At 41.4% G+C, this 22,821-nt stretch overlaps 1 protein-coding gene across 2 annotated transcripts in view; it reads left to right on the top strand.

Moving 5' to 3' along the window:
• Positions 1 to 22,821, top strand: part of LOC135233531 (contactin-associated protein-like 4) — a 56,628-nt gene that overhangs the window by 13,558 nt on the left and 20,249 nt on the right. For both annotated transcript variants that reach the window (XM_064297162.1, XM_064297161.1), the window contains exons 2-8: positions 2,353 to 2,463; positions 7,020 to 7,213; positions 11,961 to 12,108; positions 13,340 to 13,537; positions 16,291 to 16,466; positions 16,875 to 17,015; positions 21,587 to 21,881. In XM_064297162.1, the coding sequence (XP_064153232.1) occupies positions 2,353 to 2,463; positions 7,020 to 7,213; positions 11,961 to 12,108; positions 13,340 to 13,537; positions 16,291 to 16,466; positions 16,875 to 17,015; positions 21,587 to 21,881 (1,263 nt within the window). The remainder of the gene's footprint in view (positions 1 to 2,352; positions 2,464 to 7,019; positions 7,214 to 11,960; positions 12,109 to 13,339; positions 13,538 to 16,290; positions 16,467 to 16,874; positions 17,016 to 21,586; positions 21,882 to 22,821) is intronic.

The following is a 22,821-nucleotide window of genomic DNA, read 5'->3' as shown; positions in this document are numbered from 1 at the left end:
TAATTTTTAACTGCAACTTATTTAACTTTTTTTTTTTGCATGATGAATGTTCAATTCAGGCCATTGTGTTTCTTAATGTGGAGGCAATTTAAAGCAAATGAGCATGTATGCTGCCTTGAATTTCCACATAATGATGGATGTTCTTATTCACAAGATTCCTGGGTAAATTACCCAGTGGCTATTTTCTTTCCATTGTTGCTTCTGGTGAAGTCTGCTCACGGAATATGGGCTGTGGTTATGTATTATATATTTTATGTTACATCTTAGTTTCTGTTAGGAGGACCTGGAAAATGTTTTCCCAAGATGATGTTTGATTAAATATGAGACTAAAGTCTGCGAATAGTTTTCATTTACTATAATAATCAACGTGTAACTGGCCTAGTCATATTCCAGTTGGGTTTCATAGACTCCAAAGCTCCTTGTCTCATACATAATTACATACTTTTTGTCATAAATATTAACCTCCGTGCTGCATGCGGGAGTGTTGTTTGAGTTCTTACAACATTATTGCACAGTTAGGCCCATAATAATTCCAATGGATATTACTCCTTGAAAATGGTAATGCAAATTATGAGCAAAGACAGAATGGCCCTTGTTTTATTGAGACTATATTCAGGCATTGTTGGTCCAAACACGTTGTTTCAAGAACTTGAAGTCTTTAATATACAGCCACCATCAAATGTACTTTCAAGTTGCGAGCCTGTGTTTGTAGTGCTATATTTTAACAAGCCTCATGTTTTAAGTATTCAAACCACATATTTCAAACAGCACAAAAACACAAACACACACACACACACACACACACACATTAACAGGAAAAAAGGGAACTCAGAGACTGAGAAAATACAATACTTTCATAAAAGCATCTGAATGAGCCAAATGTTTCCTTATTTTCAGTCTCATGGACTGCTCTGTCATTTCAGCCTACCGAACAGTAATTCTGCCCAAAACAGAACAATGAAAAAAAAAGATAATTTGCTTGAGTGAAAAATGTTCCGTATTATTCCACACTTCCCTTCCAACATTGACAGTACTTAAAATAATGGTTAGAGGTACATAAAAGCTTTTTTTCCCAGCATAGTTACTGAAATATACATCATGACCTTTATTCAGCCCAAAAATAGTGTGCACAATCCTTAAAATTGCTGAAGAAACTAAAAAGTGCTGCTTTTTCAATCCCTCACAAATGATCATTTATGTTTACCTCTGTGGGGGGAAAAAAGTCTTATTGTTTGTGAAAAAAACAATATTACAAAGTCTTGTTGTTTTTCCAGTGATTATTTAAGGGCATATTATACTTTATAATGGTAGAATAATGTATTAATTTACATTACATTACATTTTATTAATTGAGCAGATGCTCTAGTTCAAGAACGACTTCCACAGCTTACTTTTGTTTTTTTAACATATAATCCATTTGCACAGCTGGATATTTTACAGAAGCAATTCAGGTTCAGTGCCTTGCCCATGGGTACACTGGCAATTTGATCATTGGGAAGTCCATAGTGAATTCGAAAGCAAAGTTAAGAATTGCATTTGATTTAAATTAAATAAGATATTCAGTGCCTGGTGAGTTATGCAGTAACCCTTTAAGCACAATCTTCCTCATGTATTTATATATTTAATGTTGAAAGAGGTAGCTAAGACAGTGGCAATCAGAAATGGAGTGACTGTATCAGTATAATTTACTTCAGCAGTTGTCATAAAAATATCAGCAACAGCAACGGCACAACTTCAGTTTCACTGAACAGATCAGTTAAAAAAAGTTCGCTTTTCGATCAAATTCTGAACAGCGAAATCACCGACATTCCCGTGAAGGAATACAAATGTTATTCCACATCTTTATTAATGTCTTTTAGGGGTCAAGACTGTATAAAAGGCGCACTGCGACACCGTTTTTGCGCTGCGTTTTATTACTCTGAGGGAAAGTCTCTGAATTTCCCCGGGCTCGGCCCGTTTGACAAGGACGGTCGGGTTCCGGAATGATAAGGCCCACTCCGGAATACTCCGCCGCGCAACTTCATGAATATCATAAAACATTCATATTTCAGCGGCGTGAGGCTCACCCGGACCCGCCAAACGCGCCCTGTGCTGCCCGGGGCTCTGCACAGTATGGGGCACATGGTCCAATATGGTAGTCCAGGCTAAAACTAGCCATATCCACGCCATTTAGGCAAGACTCTGTGGCTGTGCTTGTGGGTAAGGGCCTTTATTGATTGAGCCACACAGGAGTAGGGGGAGAAAATATGTAGTTTTATGACTTTGCCATGTAATTTACCTTGTCAGATGTAAACAGTGCGGGTAAGCAATGCGGCTCTGTTGTTGAATGGCTCTTTGCGTCTCTCCGAACAGATAATTGTGACGGCCATCTTGTCTCGAGTCTGCCTCAGTCTTCGTTCAACAGCTCGTCACAGTTGTCCAACATACATGGCCCTGGATTCGCCAAGCTCAACAGAAGAGATGGTGAGTATGATTAAAGGTCGTTAATAGAACTTGAACATTGAGCGTACAGGCTTGTCAAGAAAATGGTGCTTACGTTTTTCGTATTGTGTTCAGTGTTAGTAAAGCTTGCTTCTTCGTAATGATGAATTATGCTGACCAGAGCCGCAGTATATCTGTTTGAAATTTTTCAATACAGTGAAGGAGAAATAGCAGTGATGTCATGTGCTGTAGGAGGTTAAAAGCCGAGGTTAAAAGTTAAACCTGAGCTCCTGAGGTTTACTGTGGAAATGATCCCATGACACTAATAACAAATGGTAAAGGGGTCCCCTCTGTCCGGGCCAAATTCCGACACCGACTCTATTAGTCTGGGCATCTGTAAGTGATAATTTCCCAGTTTAATCGATGTAATAACTCTCTCCACAGATGTGTGGCAAGTTTTCTGGCATAAGAATGACTTTGATGTGTGGGGGTGGAGGCTGCAATGAATCCACCCCCCCTTCCCTGCACACACACACACACACAAACACACACATACACATATACACCCACGCACACCCACCACCACCTTTTTTTTTTTTGAAGTGCTTAAAGATCCAAAAATAAGATGAAAGGCACCGTATTCATATATTCTATTGTAAATATTATCCAGCTCTTGACCGCAGATCAAGATGAGGGTAAATCTCTCGCACACCGTCACCTGTTGTGTCACCGAGCGCATCCGCTGTGTGAATTGTGTCACACAAATTAAATGTATTACAAATGAAATGGTACCGTGGCGAAAGACGGGCACTTCAAAACCGGTGGCGATACATTATTTATCTCGTTGCAGAGTCCGAGGGAATGCTGAATTTAAAATGCTTCTTGAACTTACATCTCCTGTTGTGAATTTGTAACATCATATAATGAATAGCTGATCAACAGATCAAGGCACCTAAATGGTAAAACGGACCTTTCATGTGGTTTTTAAACACATTTGCATTCTAGGGGGTGATATTTATTTAGTGTGAACGCTTCAGTTTTGTGAATTAATTTTTTATCCGGAATGTCAAGTAAATGTCACGAATATGTAAAAATCAACTTTTCTTGTAACGCAACGGACAGTAGCAAATACACTTTGTGCAAACATTTAGATGCAGGGCCTGAGCATTCAATAAAACCAGCGCTATGTTTGTTCTTTTCTTTCCAATTTGTCCTCAGTGCAGATTCATTTTACATCACACGGCGAGATTTACTGTGTAATGTGGAGCCCTGTCCTGGGCTTTAGAATAATGTGGGGAGATTACTCCTAAGCCCCCACAAACGTGGGTCCTTCACTGGTACCTGAGATGTCGTCCCCGATTACAGGGGGGGGAAAAGGATGTTTTCACTCTACAGGAAGCTGCTGTGTATTCCCTGTTTCTTGCACACTGTGGTTCACTCTGAACAGGCCCTGCATACTGACAACGCGTTTGAAGGTTCAGCGTTATTTTCGGTGCTTTTTATGCCTCCGCGACGGCACAGCCGTGGGCGGAGGCATTATGTTTTCAGGTTGTCCATCCGTCCATCCGTCCCGTCCCGATTCTCCTGAACGCGATATCTCAGGAACGCCTTGGGGGAATTTCTTCAAATTTGGCACAAACGTCCACTTGGACTCAAGGATGAACTGATTAGATTTTGGTGGTCAAAGGTCAAAGGTCAAGGTCACTGTGACCTCACAAAACACGTTTTTGGCCATAACTCAAGAATTCATATGCTAATTATGACAAAGTTTCACACAAATGTTTAATAGGATAAAATGATGACATTTTATATCCGCGAGGCGGTATTTCTAGTTTTTTTCTGTGTTGGCTGCGCAGTGCTATTAATTTAATTCAGAAATAGATACAGCACATAGAACTCTATGCCGTTTCACTGGCATTTGCAACCTGCTTTGGTTTGTTTGAAAGCAGTGTTTATTATCCTCTCTCATTCATATACATTATAATGAGGGGTAGGAGGCGCAAGACGGGGGAATTGAACTGGGAGCTCTCCGCATCCCATGGGTTATGCCCATTTAATTATTTTTCACTCTGCTGATAAATATTTATCACCCGGCACCTTGCAAGGAAGGACAGTCACAGATTAGATATACTTGAAAAGTAAATCTCTCTGAGACAAACACAAAGCCTATTGCACATGTTTACTCAAGGCTGACCAGAGATACACACCAATATATCGAAACCCAATAGAGAGACAGTATAATAGTTTGTGTACAAATTTTGTGTACAAATTGGCACCACCAACGCCTTCAACACTGGCTTATCAGTTCATGTAAAAGAATATAGTTTCTGTGGAAAAGCATAGTACCAATAGAGTTTACATGGAGTGTGTGATAACTTCAACATAAACATCACACGCACATGCACACACACACACACACACACACGCGCACAAGTATATAAGTACAAGTATACACTACCATACTTTCTACCTGACTTTACACTAAGTGGTGCCAAGGTTAATTTTAATTCATTACCTATGGATGGCCAGTACATGAAAGTATTTACATATACACCTTTGATTAGTTAAAATAGCTTTGCATAGGATATTCATTTGCAAGTATAATACATGTAGTGAAGTCAGCTACTGTGTTGTAACAATAATGCCTGCGATATCTGCATGAAGTAGACGTCAGTACATTTATTCACTTTAATTTGCAATAGTTACCTTGCCTAGAGGCTAGATGACTTCTGTGGATCGTTAAAATCTAAGGGTATGTGCATGATCTCCAATAAAGGAAGGAAGTTCAGTCATTGTGCCTGGTATATGACTTCATACTAATCTGTATGAAGGCAAAAGAACTAATTGGAATTTTTGATGTAACTTGTAATTCATGCTTGACAGCAAATTTAAATCAAAGCTGCCCACTGTTCTTTTAAATTGATAGCCTGGAGCGGAATAATGCACAGGTTTTCCATTTACAGAATCAACGCGTACTTCTGTACAGTTACCATCCCCCATTATTATGATACTCGAGAGTCACCATAAATTATTTCACCCATAAATCCCCCCCCCCCCCACACCTGTAATGTGTAAGGATTACACTGTGAAATGCTCAGTGCTAAATCAACTCTTACAGAGTTCATATGGTCCCTATCGGACTCTTGTGTACACTGTTAGAGCAGAATTAACTCTGGACATTTGACTGTGTGCTGTTTGCTGTTGCAGTCTTGTGCTTTTGGATACACCATTTTCTCCCTTTCTTTGGTGCCTCAGTATTCAGTAAAAAAAAAATACCCAGTGTTAATTAAACTCCAGTTGAGTCCAAGGGAGCCATTATGTACTCTGAAAGAGTTGATTTAACACTGAACATTTTACTGTGTACAAGCATATTGTGTGAGAATAAAAATGCCATTTCATTGTGGACATACAGTATCAATCAATTTTTAAAAATCACAGCAGCCTCCCATCTCCCTCCTAAACCAAACAACATGCTTGTGTGGTCAGAACAAAGTTATATGGCTTTGACTGAAAAGTACATGCAGTCTTTAAATTCAGAATTTACATCAGAAGCTACCAGTATTCACTCAGTACAGTTGTAAATCATAGTCTAAATCAATATTTAATTTAAAAGTCACTATGGATTTCGGATATAGCACATACAGTGCATTCAGTAATAGATAAATACAGGTAAGCCATACTATAGTTGGGTGAGGTGGATGACAAAATCATTTAAATTCATTTTAGCTGTTCGTGTGGTGAAAGGGTTATGATTAATGCTGGATACAGGCTTGTGGACACGTTCCATGTTCTATTTGAAACTCCTAAGACCATTTTCTACCTTTTAACATTTATTGGAAAGAAACTTGAACTAATATATTCTCCTACTAAATCTGTGTTTAGGAAATACTATAAACCCACGATTTTTGTCTGGAGATCTCCATCCAATTATCTTAAAATCCAATTTTGTCCACAGCGTTATTCTCAGGTCGCAGTGTCATCAATAACAAGTTACTGGTTAATCTTTCGTTTTTTATCGATTAATAATATTTACATGTATTTGTTGTGTGATGAGGCGTCTGATACTGTGATGTGTGGACTGGACTTGATGTGTTCATGACTATGAATAACTGTACAAAATGAGTATTGTACCTTATCGGACCTGTGTTTTGTAATTGCTCCAATGACCTTCGGTATGCACTTATTGTACGTTGCTTTGGATAAAAGTGTCTGCCAAATAAATGTAGTGTAATGTAATGATGCTGACTTCAGAAGTTTGGAGCAAATACTAAACTCCCAAAGTGTCTATTTCTGGAAAAATCCATCTGTGGAACCCTAACATAGTGCTTGATACGCCACATAAAGTCTTATGCTTTGTCTGTGATCTTGAATCTTGTATCTGTCATTTACTGTATTGTGTGTAAAAATCTTATCTCATCTCGACGCTTCTCTCTGAAGCAAAACAGCTCTCTTTATAAAAAAAAAAAAAAAAAGTTGTGTCATTCTGAAAACCAAACAGTGCCATTGTTTTTATTCAATCCATCCCTGCCCTCTCTGAAAATTAAGGTCTGTTCCGTTCCCCTGGAGCATTTCATGTTTCTTTTTTTCCCCATTATAAGGCGCGGGCGGATGGTCCCCACTGGAGTCTAACAGATATCAGTGGCTTCAAATTGATTTTGGCCAAAGGACTGAGATAAGAGCTGTCGCCACCCAGGGGCGATATGGCAGCTCAGACTGGGTGACCAGTTACCTCCTGATGTTCAGCGATTCCGGCAGGAACTGGAAACAGTATCGCCAAGAGGGAAGCACTTGGGTGAGTTCCGCGACTTCCACGGATGTTTAATGCCGGGGTAAATGCAGGTTAAATGTATTAAAAGTAAATATGTCGCTTTTTTCTGATGACCTCTTGCAGATGACAGTCACGCCATGGTAATTTTATTCTCTGGTAGCAGAATTACAGTGCATATAACCAGATAGACACCTGTGATAACTGGTATAAATATAATGTAATCCCCCGAGTATGTGGGAAAGGATATTGCACACAACACATTCATAACAATCACACTGCTGTGCTCTCGAGACAGTGTCTAGCATTGCCCATTGCAGCCGACCACAAATCAATGGAATCGTTTCTGAAAATGTGGTGTGTGCCCCAGTGTCTGGACTTTACAATACAAAATATTTATCAGAGCTGATGCTACATCGTCATGCTACATTACCTAGTCAACATTGGTTTATTTCATTTGGCTCATGAGATCCAGCCTGGTCTCATCACATTTTTGCTTCTTTCTATCTATGGCAAGAGGAATATAATGTTTTATGAGTCATTCATTTAATAGGTGAGTATACAGTATGTAGCAATTTAGACAGCCAGTTACTGGGTAGGTCTATTCTATAGCATACCAAATGCTTACACTCGCTATTATTAGTATCTTTGATCTTGCAGACATTTAGTGTTCTTAATGAAGTTCCATTTAGCTCAAGTCGCACATTGAAAGCATTTAAAATGCACATGTGAATGCACATGTGAACGCATTACAATGGTTCTGAAGAGAACATAAAATGACATTTATTGGAAACATATTAATTACTCTGTGAAAGGCGGAAAGTGCAATTTTCAAAGGCTCCTATTTTTAGACGGCTTCCTAACGTGTAATTTCTGCAACACCACTAAAATCATGAAAGCTTTCCACATCACGCTTTAATACTGCTGGCAGGAGGTGTCAATCATTCCTGCTTCGCTTCCATTTAAGTTGACAATATTTGACATTCGAGTAGTTTTTTTTTTTTCTTTCTTCTTTTTCCATTGCACCTTAACCGCATTTAGTCCTAACAGGGATATAGCCGCCTGGCTGTGAAAGAGTAGGGCTGTCAGGCACGGTGTCGGGAATTTGCATCTTAGCCTCTGGCTTATTTTCAAGGGGCATATTAAGTAAATGAGATGCTTTCTGTGAACGATCTCGGCACGAAACGGCATAATTTGTACCGGCTTAACATTCTGCCTCACACAAGAGAACTGACCCATTCAGAGGCATTGAAGATGCTTTTAGCATGAATTATGCAAGAAGGAGAGGGCTGCTTTCTTTCTGAAATGCGGTTTGGGTACAGAGGACCCCATGATGGAGTAAGTACACATTTGCCTGTCATAAAAATGGGTGGGATGTGGTTATCTCGCCATAAAGAAGGTCCTGGAGGTAATGGATGCAATTAAAGAGCCATTACATTGATAAGCATAACATAAGCCTGTATAAATTTAATCACATGGAAAAGTGCATTACACTTCTCTCCGTATGAAATGGGAACATGTTTATTATGTTGGTACCTCGGTAATCACCATACGCATAAATTCCAATGTATTAAACTTATGTCAGCTTTAGTAAGGGTTTGTACAATGAGAGTTGAAGGCGGTTGGACAGTAAATTGTCAAAACAGATTAATGAGCAGTGCCAAATAGAATTATTACATTTTATAGTGTATTAGATTTCAGTTGCAGAGGACTTCATTTTTTTTTTTTAAACCCCATTTAGTTTGATAATCGTGTGATTAAATTATTAGTAAAATCATTAAAACACAATTAAGTTTAGTTTTTTACGCGCACACACATGCTGGTTGACGTTTGGAGTGCTATGTAACACAGTCTTTGCATTTTTCTCTTATTTTTTTCTTCTTTAGAAATGTGTCAAATTAGAAGTGATTCTTCCCATTAGCATATTATTTGAGTCAAGAATAGCCACAATGCTGAATTTACTGCATTTTGAATTATTTAGAGATGGTCTACTTCAACTTGAGTAAAATGAACAATCACAACTATGGAGTGGTTGCTCAGCAACTGATGAAAAGATAGAAACCATACGGAGAGGAAGTGAGCAACCTTTTCATCAGGAATCATTCTTGAATAGAGCCGGGCATGATACAGAATGAATGGATAGTGCTCGCCACAGGTGGGCAATGACCCAACGATCAATGCATGTCCGCAATCAATAGCTGCCTGCAGTCCACGCGCACGAGCAGTCTGGAGGCAGACGGACCGTTAGGCCAGACATTGTAACAGGTGCTTAACCAAAAAGTGAAGGGGCCAAGTTACTGAGTGCAAAAGAAGAAGTTAGAGAAGGAACGCTAACAGACAAAGATAATGGCCAAAAAAGGTGCTCTTTGGAAAGAGGAGGAAAGAGGACTGGCAAACTAAACCCAGAAAGGGTTTAGTTTGCCAGTCATGGCATGGTGGTGCAGTGGGTAGCTCTGTCGCCTCACTGCAAGAAGGTCCTGGGTTCAAATCCGGTACTCCGCTTTCCTCCCACTGTCCAAAGACATGCTGGTAGGCTAATTAGGGACTCTAAGTTGCCCATAGGTATGAGTGTGTGTGATGAATGGTGACTGATAGATTGGCAGCCTATTCAGGGTGTATTCCTGCCTCTCACCCAATGCACGCTGGGATAGACTCCAGCGCCCCCTGCGACCCTGCCTAGGATAAGCGGGCATAGATAATGGATAGATGGCGGAAACATGGCAAGAAAATTTTTTATGTGCCTATGCGTTGCAGCCTCACACGACCTTCATCAGGGCCAACATACCAAGTCAATTATCCTGGCGAGGAATTTGATAGCCGTCAGTACCCAAGCTGAAAATGTCATGCACAAGCTATTTCTTTCTTTTTTTCTTCTTCTTTGTACTTTGCAAATTACGCGCAGCATTTAGAAGCACATCTGTCTGTGATCCGAAGTGCTCTGCGATGCTTTATGTAAGTTCTTTATGTGAGCCGGTTAGATAAGATGTTCATTATCCAACTCGCTTGGGCTGTTAGTCTCGTGTTTGCTTTTCTGAGCTTTTGCTTTTCTCTCAGTCGCAAGCCTTGGATTTATTCCCAGGCATTTCCCTTCTCGTTTTCAGGTGCCCGCCGCCTTAGTCGTTCTGGGTCCTGTTTTATCTTCAGTCTACCACTTACGTCTACCCTCTCTTTTGTTGTGAACTGCAGTGGATTGCACGTAATTGTGAGACACTGCAGTCATTACATTGCCTTCAATTCAGGCATCGCTAATTGGAATGACTGTGTCAGTAGGAATGACTGTGTCAGATGTTTTTGCGAAACCGTTTTTTTTTTTTTTCCCTTGTTTGGCCTATGTTTAATCTGTACTTTAAAAAAAAAAATTATTTTTGGTGGAAACAACATGCAGATCACTCAAATAACCACTCAGCCATTCATCACAGCCAGCAATTATCATATTCAACAGAAATATGTTTTTTCTTCATTGGAAAGAAATGACAAATTCAGCACCTGTAAATATCAACAAGAGATATTAGTTTGCTTGCAGTAGTTTTTTCTTGTGTGCTATACTGTTGAACATGGATTTAAATATAAGCAAGCGTGATAGAAGAGTCAATATAAGGAATGTGCATTACACCAAATAAAAGTAATAGGCAACACGTTGTATGACTGGCCCTTAATAAGAGCTGTATTACTGCTTTATAAGCAGTATAAAGCATGTTCATAAGCACTATATAATCATTCATGCAATCTAATGTCATTTTTCCACAAATAGACATGTGGTGTGTTATGTCACTACTGGTGACGTTACCATGAAATACCAAGTGACGTGCCATTTGCCTCTTTTCCTTTATTGACATATAGTAGGCTAACGATTTATGAATGTCTGCGTAGTGCTTATGAAAGATCAGTCATGGACAACGTTACCTGACAACATGCTGTATTAATAACTAGCTTCCGCACAAGAGGGTACTTCGTGCCACATTATCATGTTACTTATTTATTGACCTTTATTTATACAGGGTTGACAGAGCACATATGCTCTTTTCTTTTTCAGCAACACCCCCCCCCCCCCAAGTAGCTTAACCTGCATGTCTTTGGATGTCACCACAGTTAACGTCTAATAGGGCACAGAAGATACAGTTGTTTGTCAGGAAGATGGTAATTGCGTTCGTGCTCCAGGTTTGTTTATGTGTCTCTAAATGGGGTTTCTGAAAACAGTATGCGGTCTGCTGTCAGAGGCGGCACGCACAGTCGCGTTTAGAAAATTGAAGTTACGGACTGTGGAGTTTGTAAGGTGAAGGAAAGGAATGTTGTTTTAGCGAAATAAGTTCACACCCCAATGGAGCATGACCCAAATTCACATACAATAACGAAACATTTATAGAATCGAGGGCTCATTATTTCAAACCTAGATTCAACTTTAATGAGTTGCCTTAATTCAATGAGTTGTTTTATGCTCATAAAACACTATTTCTGAAAGTATCTCATGTTGGTTTTAACAACTGGAAAATTATGATTTATCATTCTTTTTTTTCCCCTCCTGACCTGTCCCATCAGCACAGTGTCCTTGATCAGTTTGGGAGGGCAAAGATAAACCCCCTCCTTTTCCTCAGAAGTGCAAACTTCCATTGGTCCTAAATTTCATTCAGTCTTCCCTGAGCTGTGCGCGCAATCCTGTCAGACGACAGACCCTCACGCACAATGTTTGTTTTCCCCGTATGCACTGAAAGTGTAGACATTTCTGCACGGATGAAAAGATAAACCCCTAACGAACACGTATTTTCGGGATTCGCAGGGTTTCGTGGGAAACTCAAACGCAGACAGCGTTGTCCAGTACCGGCTACAGCAGCCGGTGATCGCCCGGTTCCTGCGATTCGTCCCCCTTCAGTGGAACGCAAACGGGAGGATTGGCCTGCGGGTCGAAATCTACGGGTGCTCGTACGGTAAGTACAGAGAACGCTTCCGACCGCAAGCCGGCTGTAGCTTCCCTCATGCGTGATATTGGCTCTTTCTGTCAGCCACTGCAGGCTTTCCAACTCCTGCTGAAAAACAAAAAAATACCTACAGGAAATGATATAGGATGACGCAATGGTATTACTTAGTCTTATTTGTGTGTGTGCGTGTGTGTGTGTGTGTGTGTGTGTGAGAGTGTGTGTGCCGATTATAGTAAGCTACCACATATTCGCATTTCTGCATTTCTCCGAAACACACTCAAAGTCGCAGCTGCATTGTCTAGACACCACAGTCAATGTCTCTTGATGCAGGATATACATTCACTTCGGTATGAGTTGAAGTATGAATTATTTATACAAGCGCGCATTAACCCAGTGGGGGTGCTTTGTTGTAGGAGAACTATAAAAGGCCAGCTAATGAGGTGGGTATTGGTAGTACGGCTGCGTAGTCCGTGCAGGGAGATGCATCGTCTGGGTATACGATGCTATGGTTCCTGTGCAGGCGCTTGTGTGCTTATTTCTCCCAGGGAGTGCGCACAACATCATTCCAATATTAGAAAGCCAGTATTATGCCGTCCATATTAATGGAACCATTTCCAGTAATCACTTGTCATCTGTGCGTAATTGATGAGCCACTGTACAGTGCAGGCTCAAACCTGAACACAATTTACGGAGAGTTTTAAAATGCGGTGACCTTGAAGTATTGCTCCAAGTGCAGGTATTTCATCGGATTTTACCCTTCAGTTCTCAGCCTATAAAACAATGCATCCTGATACACGCTGACCTCCCCAGCCCATAAAATACCCTGTAAGCGCAAAATATAAACCAGCGGCAAAACAGATCTTGCCTCTGTTAAATGGGACAAATGGATACAAAGGGCAGGAATATATTAATTTCTCCATGCCGACAACACACAGTGTATTGCCAGTAATGCAAATCATGAATGATTTAAAAACTCAATATGTGCGCGAGTGAATGAATGTGTGATAGTGTTTGCGATTATATGATTGCTTTTAAAATAACTTTATTCATTAAATTATGAACTTAGATGAGTGATATAAATTTATATGATATTTATTTCTCATAATGTGTTCACACTTTCGGAAGCACTCATTCTTGCTCTGGTTTGCTGAGAACTTTTCATTTCCGCACATGATAATTTGTGTGAAAATAGGCCTTGCTGCACCTTATGGAGTTTTTACTTGTAATGTGTTGTTTGCAGAGTCTGATGTGGCAAGTTTTGATGGCAGAAGCTCCTTGCTCTACAGGTTCGATCAAAAGGCAAGTCAAACAAGCAAAGATGTTATTTCCATGAAGTTCAAAACGCTACAGAGCTCTGGCACCCTCGTACACGGTCACGGACAGCATGGAGATGTCTTAACCCTGGAGTTACTGGAAGGGAAGCTTCTGCTAAGAATAGGTATTCTTCTTAACAGTTCTCATCTGTGTCTGCGTGCAGACTGCATGGAATTATGTGTCACAGCTTTGATTAAAAAAATAGACACAGATACCAAGGCATAATAATAGGCATAATAGAATTGGGGGGGGGGGGAGGAGGGGGGGTGCTATGTATAAAAAGTGTTGTAATTTGTATGTGCTGAAACCAAAGTGTGTAAGAACACCCTTAAAATACAAGTTGAGAATGTGCACTCATCATTTTTCTATTACAAATGCAAAATCGTAGAGTGCAGAGCCAAATCAAGAAAAATAACTTGCTTGATATATACATATTTATACTTGATATATATACACTGTATAAATAAACGTATTTATCTTTATCATTGTACAGTGAATAGTATCCTTCTCAGACAATGTTTTTCTTTTAGTAGTGTATTATTGTGTAAACACAATTAAAGAAAATGTATTCATAAATTGGAGCATTTTTTTATTTGCGTAATATCAGTGAACAAAACTGTATGTTTCTATAAAAAACATTTGATTATTTGCCATGTACTGTGGTATATGGTGAGAAAACAATTATAAAGAGTACGTACAGTACAGTATGTGTCAGTGGGAACATTGATGTGTGTTTTTATTCTCTGTATTTGCGGCTGGTAATTCTTTATCAGTGTTCACATGTTAACAGAATCCCTGATAGCAAATTACTTTCGGTGAAGAACGCTGTCGGAGACGCAAGCTCACATACTGAGCACGATTGCATTATGTCGAGCAATGGCATTTTAAAAGCCACGGAACGTTTACCTGAATCCCTTAAGCTGTGCTGGAAATGTAACAGAAGCTGGGAGCATTCAGGGGGTACGCTCCGGATATATATCTAAATCGGCTGTGAAACATATTTAACTGTACATCAGCGCTTCTGCCTCTAACCTTCCCTGTTTTCTTTCTGCGATGAAAACCATTCATTCTTCCTTCCGCACAGCCATGTTCTGCTGCCAGTTACTTGGTTGCTACGGCGATTTTTTTTTTGGGCGGTTTTGTAACTAAACCGATATGAACCCGGTGGCTTAATGATGTCCTAAATGACAGGGAAAGCTACAAATCCAGGACCCCGGGGCCCTGGCTCCAGTGAACCAACAATTTAATGACACGCAGTTCCATTTACCTAAAATCTATGTATCTGCCGGGGCCTGTATTTCTATTTAAAAAAAATAAAAAATAAGGAAGCATTGCCATGTCTTGACATCTGGGAAACGAACTTGTGAAATAAAGCTGTTGTGCTTAATGTGAGATATAGTGCTTGAATTGTTCTCAGGATCTCAGAATAAGCTCACCGGTTGCATTTTTGAAAATATAAACACTCACCCTACTTTTGAAAGAGAAAAAAAAGTTATTCGGAGGTTAAATATACAGGCAAAACTGATTTGGAAACCCAGTAAAAAGAAGCTGAAAAATATTAGGCTTTTCTAGTTGTTTTGTGTTCTCTACATTTAAGCATCCTCTGCTGTTCTCATGCAAGTATAAGAATTAGCAGGACTTATGGGTCCTGCTAAAACATTAGTTCTCAGTGGACTGATGCTCTCCATGATCAAATTCTGCCCAATTATCCTCAATAGGTTCACCTGTTGTCATATGGGGAAGGAACATCTTTCCATCCATTATCTATATCCACTTATTCCTGGATCAGGGTTGGGCAGTCCTGCTCTAGCTGTTGAATGAGGTGTGCTGTGTTAGGGTTGGAGTGAAAACCTACTGGAGAGTAGATCTTCAGGAACGGGGTTGGGCAGCCTTGCTCTAGCTGTTGAGTGAGGTGTGCTGTGTTAGGGTTGATGTGAAAACCTGCAGGACGGTAGATCTCCTGGTGCAGGTTTGGGCAGCCCTGATGCAATGGCTTGATTTTATGCTTCAGATTAATATACGGGTTTTCCTGTGTCTGATTACTAATATTTTGTCTTTAGTAATGCAACTGAAAGCCCCCGAACGTGAAAAATGACTGTTGCACCCGCATGATCAAAAGTGTTCAGTATCAGCATCAGATCACTGCTGCAAAAACAGTGAGTGAAAGTAAAAATAAACAGGAAATAAATAAGCAGATGGCTGAAGCAGCTTCTTCTGGTTTGCCTTCAGTGTGTCCTGGGAGCTAAATTTATCAGCCGTTTCTGCATGAAGAAACAAAACATTTTCCAGTCTGTCTGAGATGGTCCGAGAGATTGTAAGGGATGCTGTAGTCTTCCCCCTACACAGTAAATTGTCCAGTGTTAACTCTTAACAGTGTTAATTCAACTCTGAAGAGATAACATTTGGTCCCACTCTGGAATGTGGGACCAAATGTTGTCTGTTAAGAGTTGAATTAACACTGGACATTTTACTGTGTACAGTCCCTGTGGTCATGAGACCCTACTGAAGATAAATGCGTGTAATGTTTCCAGCAGGCCTTGTAGGTTACAAATGTGGGGCCCAGGGGCTGGTGTGTATGATAGGTCTGTAGATAAAAAACAGAAAGAAACGGCTACGGCTTGCTCTGTGCATTTGATATCATTAAGCCCTAATGATGACACACAACCAATAACAACAGCCTCTTAATGCCATGAATGGAAGAAGTTGTTTATATCATCATCACCATCATCATCATCATCACTCTTGTAATGCATTTTGCAACATTAAAAAAAAATCTCTCCCACTGTGTTCCATCTGAATTATGCGGTTATGTATTTGCTTGTGAAAAAGTACAAATTTAATGTTATTTATGTCATCTTTTTTTTTTTTTTTTTTCAGGGAAAACTTTGTCAAATGATGCTTCTGTGGTAACCATGGGCAGCCTGCTGGATGACCAGCACTGGCACTACGTGGCAGTCCAGTACATCGACCGAAACGTCAATTTTACCGTGGACAGGATCACGCGTCAGTTCGAAATCAAGGGCGGCTCCACTCACTCGGATATAAATAATGAGGTGTGTTGTTTCTGGTCAGTTTCATGCTTTTCAGTGTTCATCGGTAAACTGTGCACTATTTTTACCCGTTGCATGCTTTCATAATTCATAATTGCAGAGTTATGAATAAGCATGCCTGTATGTACAAAGTTCTTAATGCAGTTTGGGAAATATCTGATTTAGTTCAGCATAATGTGGCTATGAAATATATTAAATAATATTTATAGGGGTTATTAACTGGTATCAGGTGCTAATAAAATAGCAATTTTCAAGACGTATTACTCTTGCTTATCAGAATCGCCACCGTGAGGCCACTGACAGTTATAACTATGTGGCCCTGTTTTTAATCCTGTTTTTTTTTTAATGAATGTTAATGCAGAGAACTCTGCCCCTGGGAAATTTAACATTGTAATGATGTTCTTTCACAAGCTCAGCTTTGGAGGTGCCCCAGACTACGGGAAGCTGGAAACGTTTTCCAGGAGAAATTTCCAAGGGTGTCTGGAGAACCTGGTCTACAACGATGTAAATGTCATAGACTTCGCCAAGCAGAACAATCAGGTGTCTGTCACGGTAAGTCCAGCCACAGCTAATGAATTCATCTGCATATTGACTCGCTGTCACTGTCTGACATTCCAAAGAACCAACCGTTCGCATATTTGTTTATGTACTGTGCTGTTAATTCGAAATACAAAAAAAAGGTATACATGCCTATAATTAGGATTATTATGTGAATCATAATACAAATGTACGGAAAAGGCTTGGTAACAGCAGTAGAATGGATTTATAAAAGTACTATTTGAATACTACAAGGTATTGGCTGTCCTTAAAATGTATTATCAATATTTGTGGTAGCAGGGTAGTGTCTCACCTGTCTGGTATTTCAAGCATGGTTAAACCTCAAAAATCCTTAATGATCCTGAGGATTGAATGAAATTATTGCCAGCTGTTAAGTCTTAAATTTTTGAGGCACCACAAAGCAGAAATCACATTGTGACAGTGAGATATTTAATTTAAAAATAATTAGTAACAGATCAAATGTACAGTATAAAAAAACACTGTTGAAAAGCCTTTGGCAAGGATGTGTCATTTGATATAAATCTCCTCCCCAATAACTTTATGTGGGAGTGAAAATATAATTTGGAAATAGTGTCTGCTAGCACACAATCGACAGATGCACAAAACACCTCATCTTAAATGCAACATGACATTACACACATAAAATTACACACACACACACTCACACACATGCCCACACACACACACTGCACACACACACACACCACTGCTGGCAGGTGCTTCCTAAATTCTAGCAGATTAGGAAGGAGAGGATATTCAGAAGACCAAAGCATGCTCACTACTACCCCTGGAGGACCAAAGACATGCATAATGCAGTGTAGCAGAAAAGGCATTTCGCTTCGCAAATGACTAACTTTGTTCGAAACTTAGCGGCTCATCTTCTTGTACTCCTCCTCCTCTCTCTTGTCTCTTCCTCGCCACTTTCCTGCTTTGTAAACAGGAAATTGCTTGCAGCACACTGTAATGGGATGAAATTACTTATTGAAAAATACATTGTTGTGAAGAGAGAACCCACTGTTTCGATTCATATTAGAAAACCTGGACCGGCCAAGCTGACAAGAAAAAATGAAAATAATTATTTTCATGTGATAACATACAACTGTATCCTCTTGCAAATTGTCCTATAAAATTATCCAAATTGGAATGTTCTACAAATTGTATTGGTTATGTTCCTCACTTCGCCAGTACATGTATTCAAATGTACCTCAGGAAATATGCACAGATTTGCTAGTTCCTCTGTTACCAACTTTGTTTGTTAGACAGCTAATGCCTGTCCATAAAGGAGATATATCACCATGTCATCCACCCTTCAGTTAGCTATGTGAACTATAAAAATAATCCCACTTATAAGACCAGAGTGGGGAAACATAACCTATGCTATTGCAAGTCACGTGTTTTATTGTCACGTGAAAATTGGGGTTCACGCGTGACGTTTCCTTTTGACACGTGAGTATTTTAATTCCCGTGTGAAAATGCTTAAATGCAACGTGTGAAATTGTGATTTTCACATGCGAAAAGGCAAATTTCATATTTCATATTTTTTTCATAAGCGCACCTCCTCCATGTTTCTCAGATGAAAGGGTGTGCTTTGGATCATGGGCTGTTCCTTCCCTTTTCTCCACTGCTTTTCATCTCTTTGCTAAAAGGCTTATTTTGGTCGCGTCTGTCAACTCCGTTCTAGATCTGGCTCGTCTGTGTATTTGTTGGCGATTCCGCGTTATCCATCTCTATGAATTATTCAGTTGCTCTCAGCTCACAGATTAGCTGCTTTTCGGCCGTAGTTAGTTTCCTGGTCTTCGTGGTGGCGCGTGTCTCTAACTTCAGCCACAATCTCTGCAGATGAAAACAAAGGCTAAAACCAAGACCAAGACGCTCGCTGTTCTTACATGTGTGAACAAGCCGTGCGAAAAGGAACATATGAGCAACAGTTAACACCTGTCAGTCACCCGCTAGCTTAATATTGCACTCCTGTAAATGGGGGTGGGGGGGGGGGGACTCAGCAAAAAAACAGCTGTTTCTGCAAAATGGTAAAGCATATATTTTTGTCACATATTCATCTTTGGTGATCTCAAATTTGACTCTACCGTTACCATGCTTTCGAAGGGCACTGTCTGACCCTTCCTTCAGTCTAAACATTGTAAATGTTAAAGTTACTTTGTAAACAGACTGACTGTATAAAGTTCTCTCTGCCCTGAGAGAGAAGTTTGGTTTCATGCACTGTGGGCAATCCATCCTTCCCAAACAATTTTCTTTCCTTCCAAATATGGACTTTTTTGCACGGTAGTCTGCTCATGGCTAATGAAATAACAGAAGCTAAAGAATCTCTTACTTCCTGTCACGGAGTGACCTCCTCGCCCCCCCTTCCAGTCTGGCTTCAGGGCTCCTCACTCCGCCGAGGCCAACCTTCTCCTCCTTACCGGAGCACTTCAGTCAGCGAGAGCGTCTCGCCCCCACCCCCCGCCCCCTTTTCGGTTCTAATCCTTCCGGACCTTTCTGCAGCAGACGCCGTCTCAGACGCCGCTCTTCGCCGAGTCGACGGCGGCTCGTCTTAGCGCCCGAGCCGTTGCTCGGGTGTCCGTGGAGACGCCTTCCCGCTCTTTGTTCTGTCACCTGCACTCTCTCGCGGGTTTCTCGTCGCCCGCCGTACGTTCGCTATGTCATCGTGCCCGGACTGTACTGAGCTTCCCTCCCTCCCTTTCCCTCTCTTTCTCTCCCTTCTGATTCTCAGCCCTGCCTTCACATCTCGGCTTCGCCTGAAGGACAGTCCCTGGCCGCACGGCAGGCCCTTTTCGTCCGGTCCTCGTTAAGTTCAGTCCGGCCGAGGCCGAGCTGCTGCACTGTCTCCCTCCCCAGGTCCCTGGGCATTGCCAGGCCTCTCCTTTACCCCCTTTAATGCGTACGCAAGATCCCCGATGCGTGATTGGACTGTTTCCTAACCGAACATTCTAATGCTTGCGTAACAATCGCTGCCGCTAGTTAAAAGCGGCAGAGTTCTAGAGCACTGTCTTGCAATTTAGAAAAACATTCCAAAGTACCTCCTCTTCAAAGGATTAGCCTAGCTGCTACAGGAGAGCTCACTCAGAACTCGTCTTATGCGAGAAGCCATAGGGTAATCCAAATCACCGGCTGTCTTCCTCGCTCTTGTGTCATTGCAGTAAATCCGAAGACAACTTCCCTTTGTCACCAGATACTCTTCTCAGCTCGTAATCCAGGCCCTTGTACCCTCATGCTGGGTCTGTTGGAGTTCCCTGTGTGTGCCCCTGAACCCCTGCTCCTAATACAGCACAGCCGCAGGACGTTTCTACAATCTTCCCAAGCGTGCTCAGGTCAGACCTCTCCTCATCTCTTTTGATTGGCCGCCTGCTACGAATCCCGTAAAGTTTAGAACCTTCATTAGTGGCCCACGGGGCACTGAATGGAACAGGTTCGCAGTACCTTCAGTCAATCTTTAAACCCTGCTCTCCTGCCAGATTTTTTTTCTGTTCCGCGCTGTCGAGGCGGCTGGCTCTCCTCTCCTCTCTCCGTGCATTCTCTTCCCAGACACGATGTCTGTCTGTACTGACCCCGCGGTGCTGGAATGAGCTGCCCAGTGTGGATTCACAGGCAATCTTCTGACATAGACCGCTTCATCAGGTGGCATCCTGGTCCCCCTTCCATTCCCACCATGCAGCAGACTCACCTTTTGTAATAATAACTCAGGTTATGGCATATTTATGGTTTTTAAGTTTGTCTTTTTATGATTTTATAATTCTCTTCTTATGACTTTTTATGGATGTAGTCTGTACGCATTTAGCGTTTGTACGTTTGCTCTTGGTTATCAAAGTTAACCCAAATTATTGCTTTGTTTTTAAAAATCATTTCTTAAGTATATTATTGCTTTATCTTTGCTCACTGGCCTGGGAATACTACTAGCCTGAAACTGGCACTGTTGCTCTTATCACACAAGTGAGTGTATTAATGTTTCGCCAATATTGAAAGCTGCTCTGGGTAAAAGCCTCTGCTTAATGAACGCTGTAATGTCATGCTATGTAATGATGCTCGAACCTCTGACTGCGGTGCCAGACCTGAGCTCAAGGTGAGTGCTATAAATGACTGAGCCGCGCGGGGGGACAAGTCTTCAGCTCGTCTTAAAACAGATATCATGGTGAATTAGCGGCCCGACGTCATTACGAAGCAGTACCGCCGAATATGTTGCGGGGATAATAACGTTTCCCCTGATAATAGGATATTGATGTCTGGCAGGACAAACAGGCGCAGGCCTTTAGAGAGTTCTTTAAAGGGCGCCACTATCGGGCTCTATAAAACCGCGAACGGCCATTTTATATTTCAGCCGAATTACATTTAAAATAAGCCCCCAACCTTATAAATCCCTGTGAATTGAAATTAAAGTGGGCCCGAATCACTTGAGATTTTTACTCATTCCATTTTTACGATTCTACTATTCAACACACCGCTCCCCAAACCCCCTACACCCCATCCCCAGGGCAAATTAAATCTTAGTCTTAATTCCCTTTGTGAAGCCACAATAATTGCCACGTGTGTTTTTTTTTTGTTTTTTTTTTCAGGGTAATGTGACCTTTGCTTGTTCCGAGCGGCCCGATGCCCCGGTGACATTCATGGGCACCGAGAGCTACCTCCAGTTATCAGCGACGGCGGCGGCGGGGGCAGAGGAGGAGGAGGAGGAGGAGGAGAAAGACGGCCTGTCCGTCAGCCTGCAGTTCAGAACCTGGAACAGAGAAGGACTGCTAATGACCACGGAACTGCGGCAGGATTCCGGAACGTTCTGGCTTCACATCGGCGAGGGTAAAGTCAGGTTACGGATGGGCAAGTCGGGGAGAGTCCTGGCGGAACTCACAGCTGGTAAGCCGTTTAATAGGACACTGTGTTCCTGTGCCTTATATTCTCAAATGTCGTGCTGGTTTTTTTTGTCGAATCTTCGCGGCGCGAAGAGCTCATAGTAAGAGCTAGTGAAAATGCCATTGTGCATCCTCTCTTTCATGCTAAAATGTTAATCTGAAAGGCGCCTGTAATGGTTTTATGATTAGATGCACACCGCAAGTATTCAAAGGACAGAAATGACCTAAACACCATCCCTGGCTCTCATTTGGATCGTCAGTTACACACACGCATACACACACACACACACACGCGCGCGCACACACTCTTTTTCTCTCACACACACACCCACGCACATACTCTCTCTCTCTGTCTCTCTCTCTCACACACACACACACAAACGCTTTCTCTTACACACACATATACACTCTCTCTCTCTCTCTCTTTCTCTCTCTCACACACACACACACACCGCACACATACACCACACACACACACACACGCACACACACAGGATTTCGGCAGGGCGTACCCTGTATTATCGACCGTCGATCAGGCACCTGCGGCACTGCCGGCAGCACGGGTAAGGCGGTACCTTGATGCCCTGACTGGGTGAAGTGGGGTGAAACAGACGGCAGCTGGCTGCATGTGTTTCAGCTGACGCACATGCTAGTCTTTATCCCCCTGCATTACTGGACGGCACAGCAACGATGGAACATTACTGCTGCATGTTTGGCCGTTAGAGAAATTATGGGGGAAAAAAAGCTGGAAAAAGGAAGATGTTCAAGAGATGTTAACTGAGCGATACAGACGTATTGCTTAAGTGTGAAGTTGATTACAGAAAGCAATTCAGGGAACAGCCTTAGATGCCTTGGGACCATATATTGTGAAACAGTGTAACAGTAGCATACTTTTTTTTTGCATTGTTTTGCTTTTTCCTTTGTGCTATTTCCAAATACATTTA

Source organism: Anguilla rostrata, chromosome 10, assembly GCF_018555375.3.
Source record: "Anguilla rostrata isolate EN2019 chromosome 10, ASM1855537v3, whole genome shotgun sequence".
NCBI classification, from domain to species: Eukaryota; Metazoa; Chordata; class Actinopteri; order Anguilliformes; family Anguillidae; genus Anguilla; species Anguilla rostrata.
This window is presented reverse-complemented; position numbering and strand designations above follow the sequence as displayed.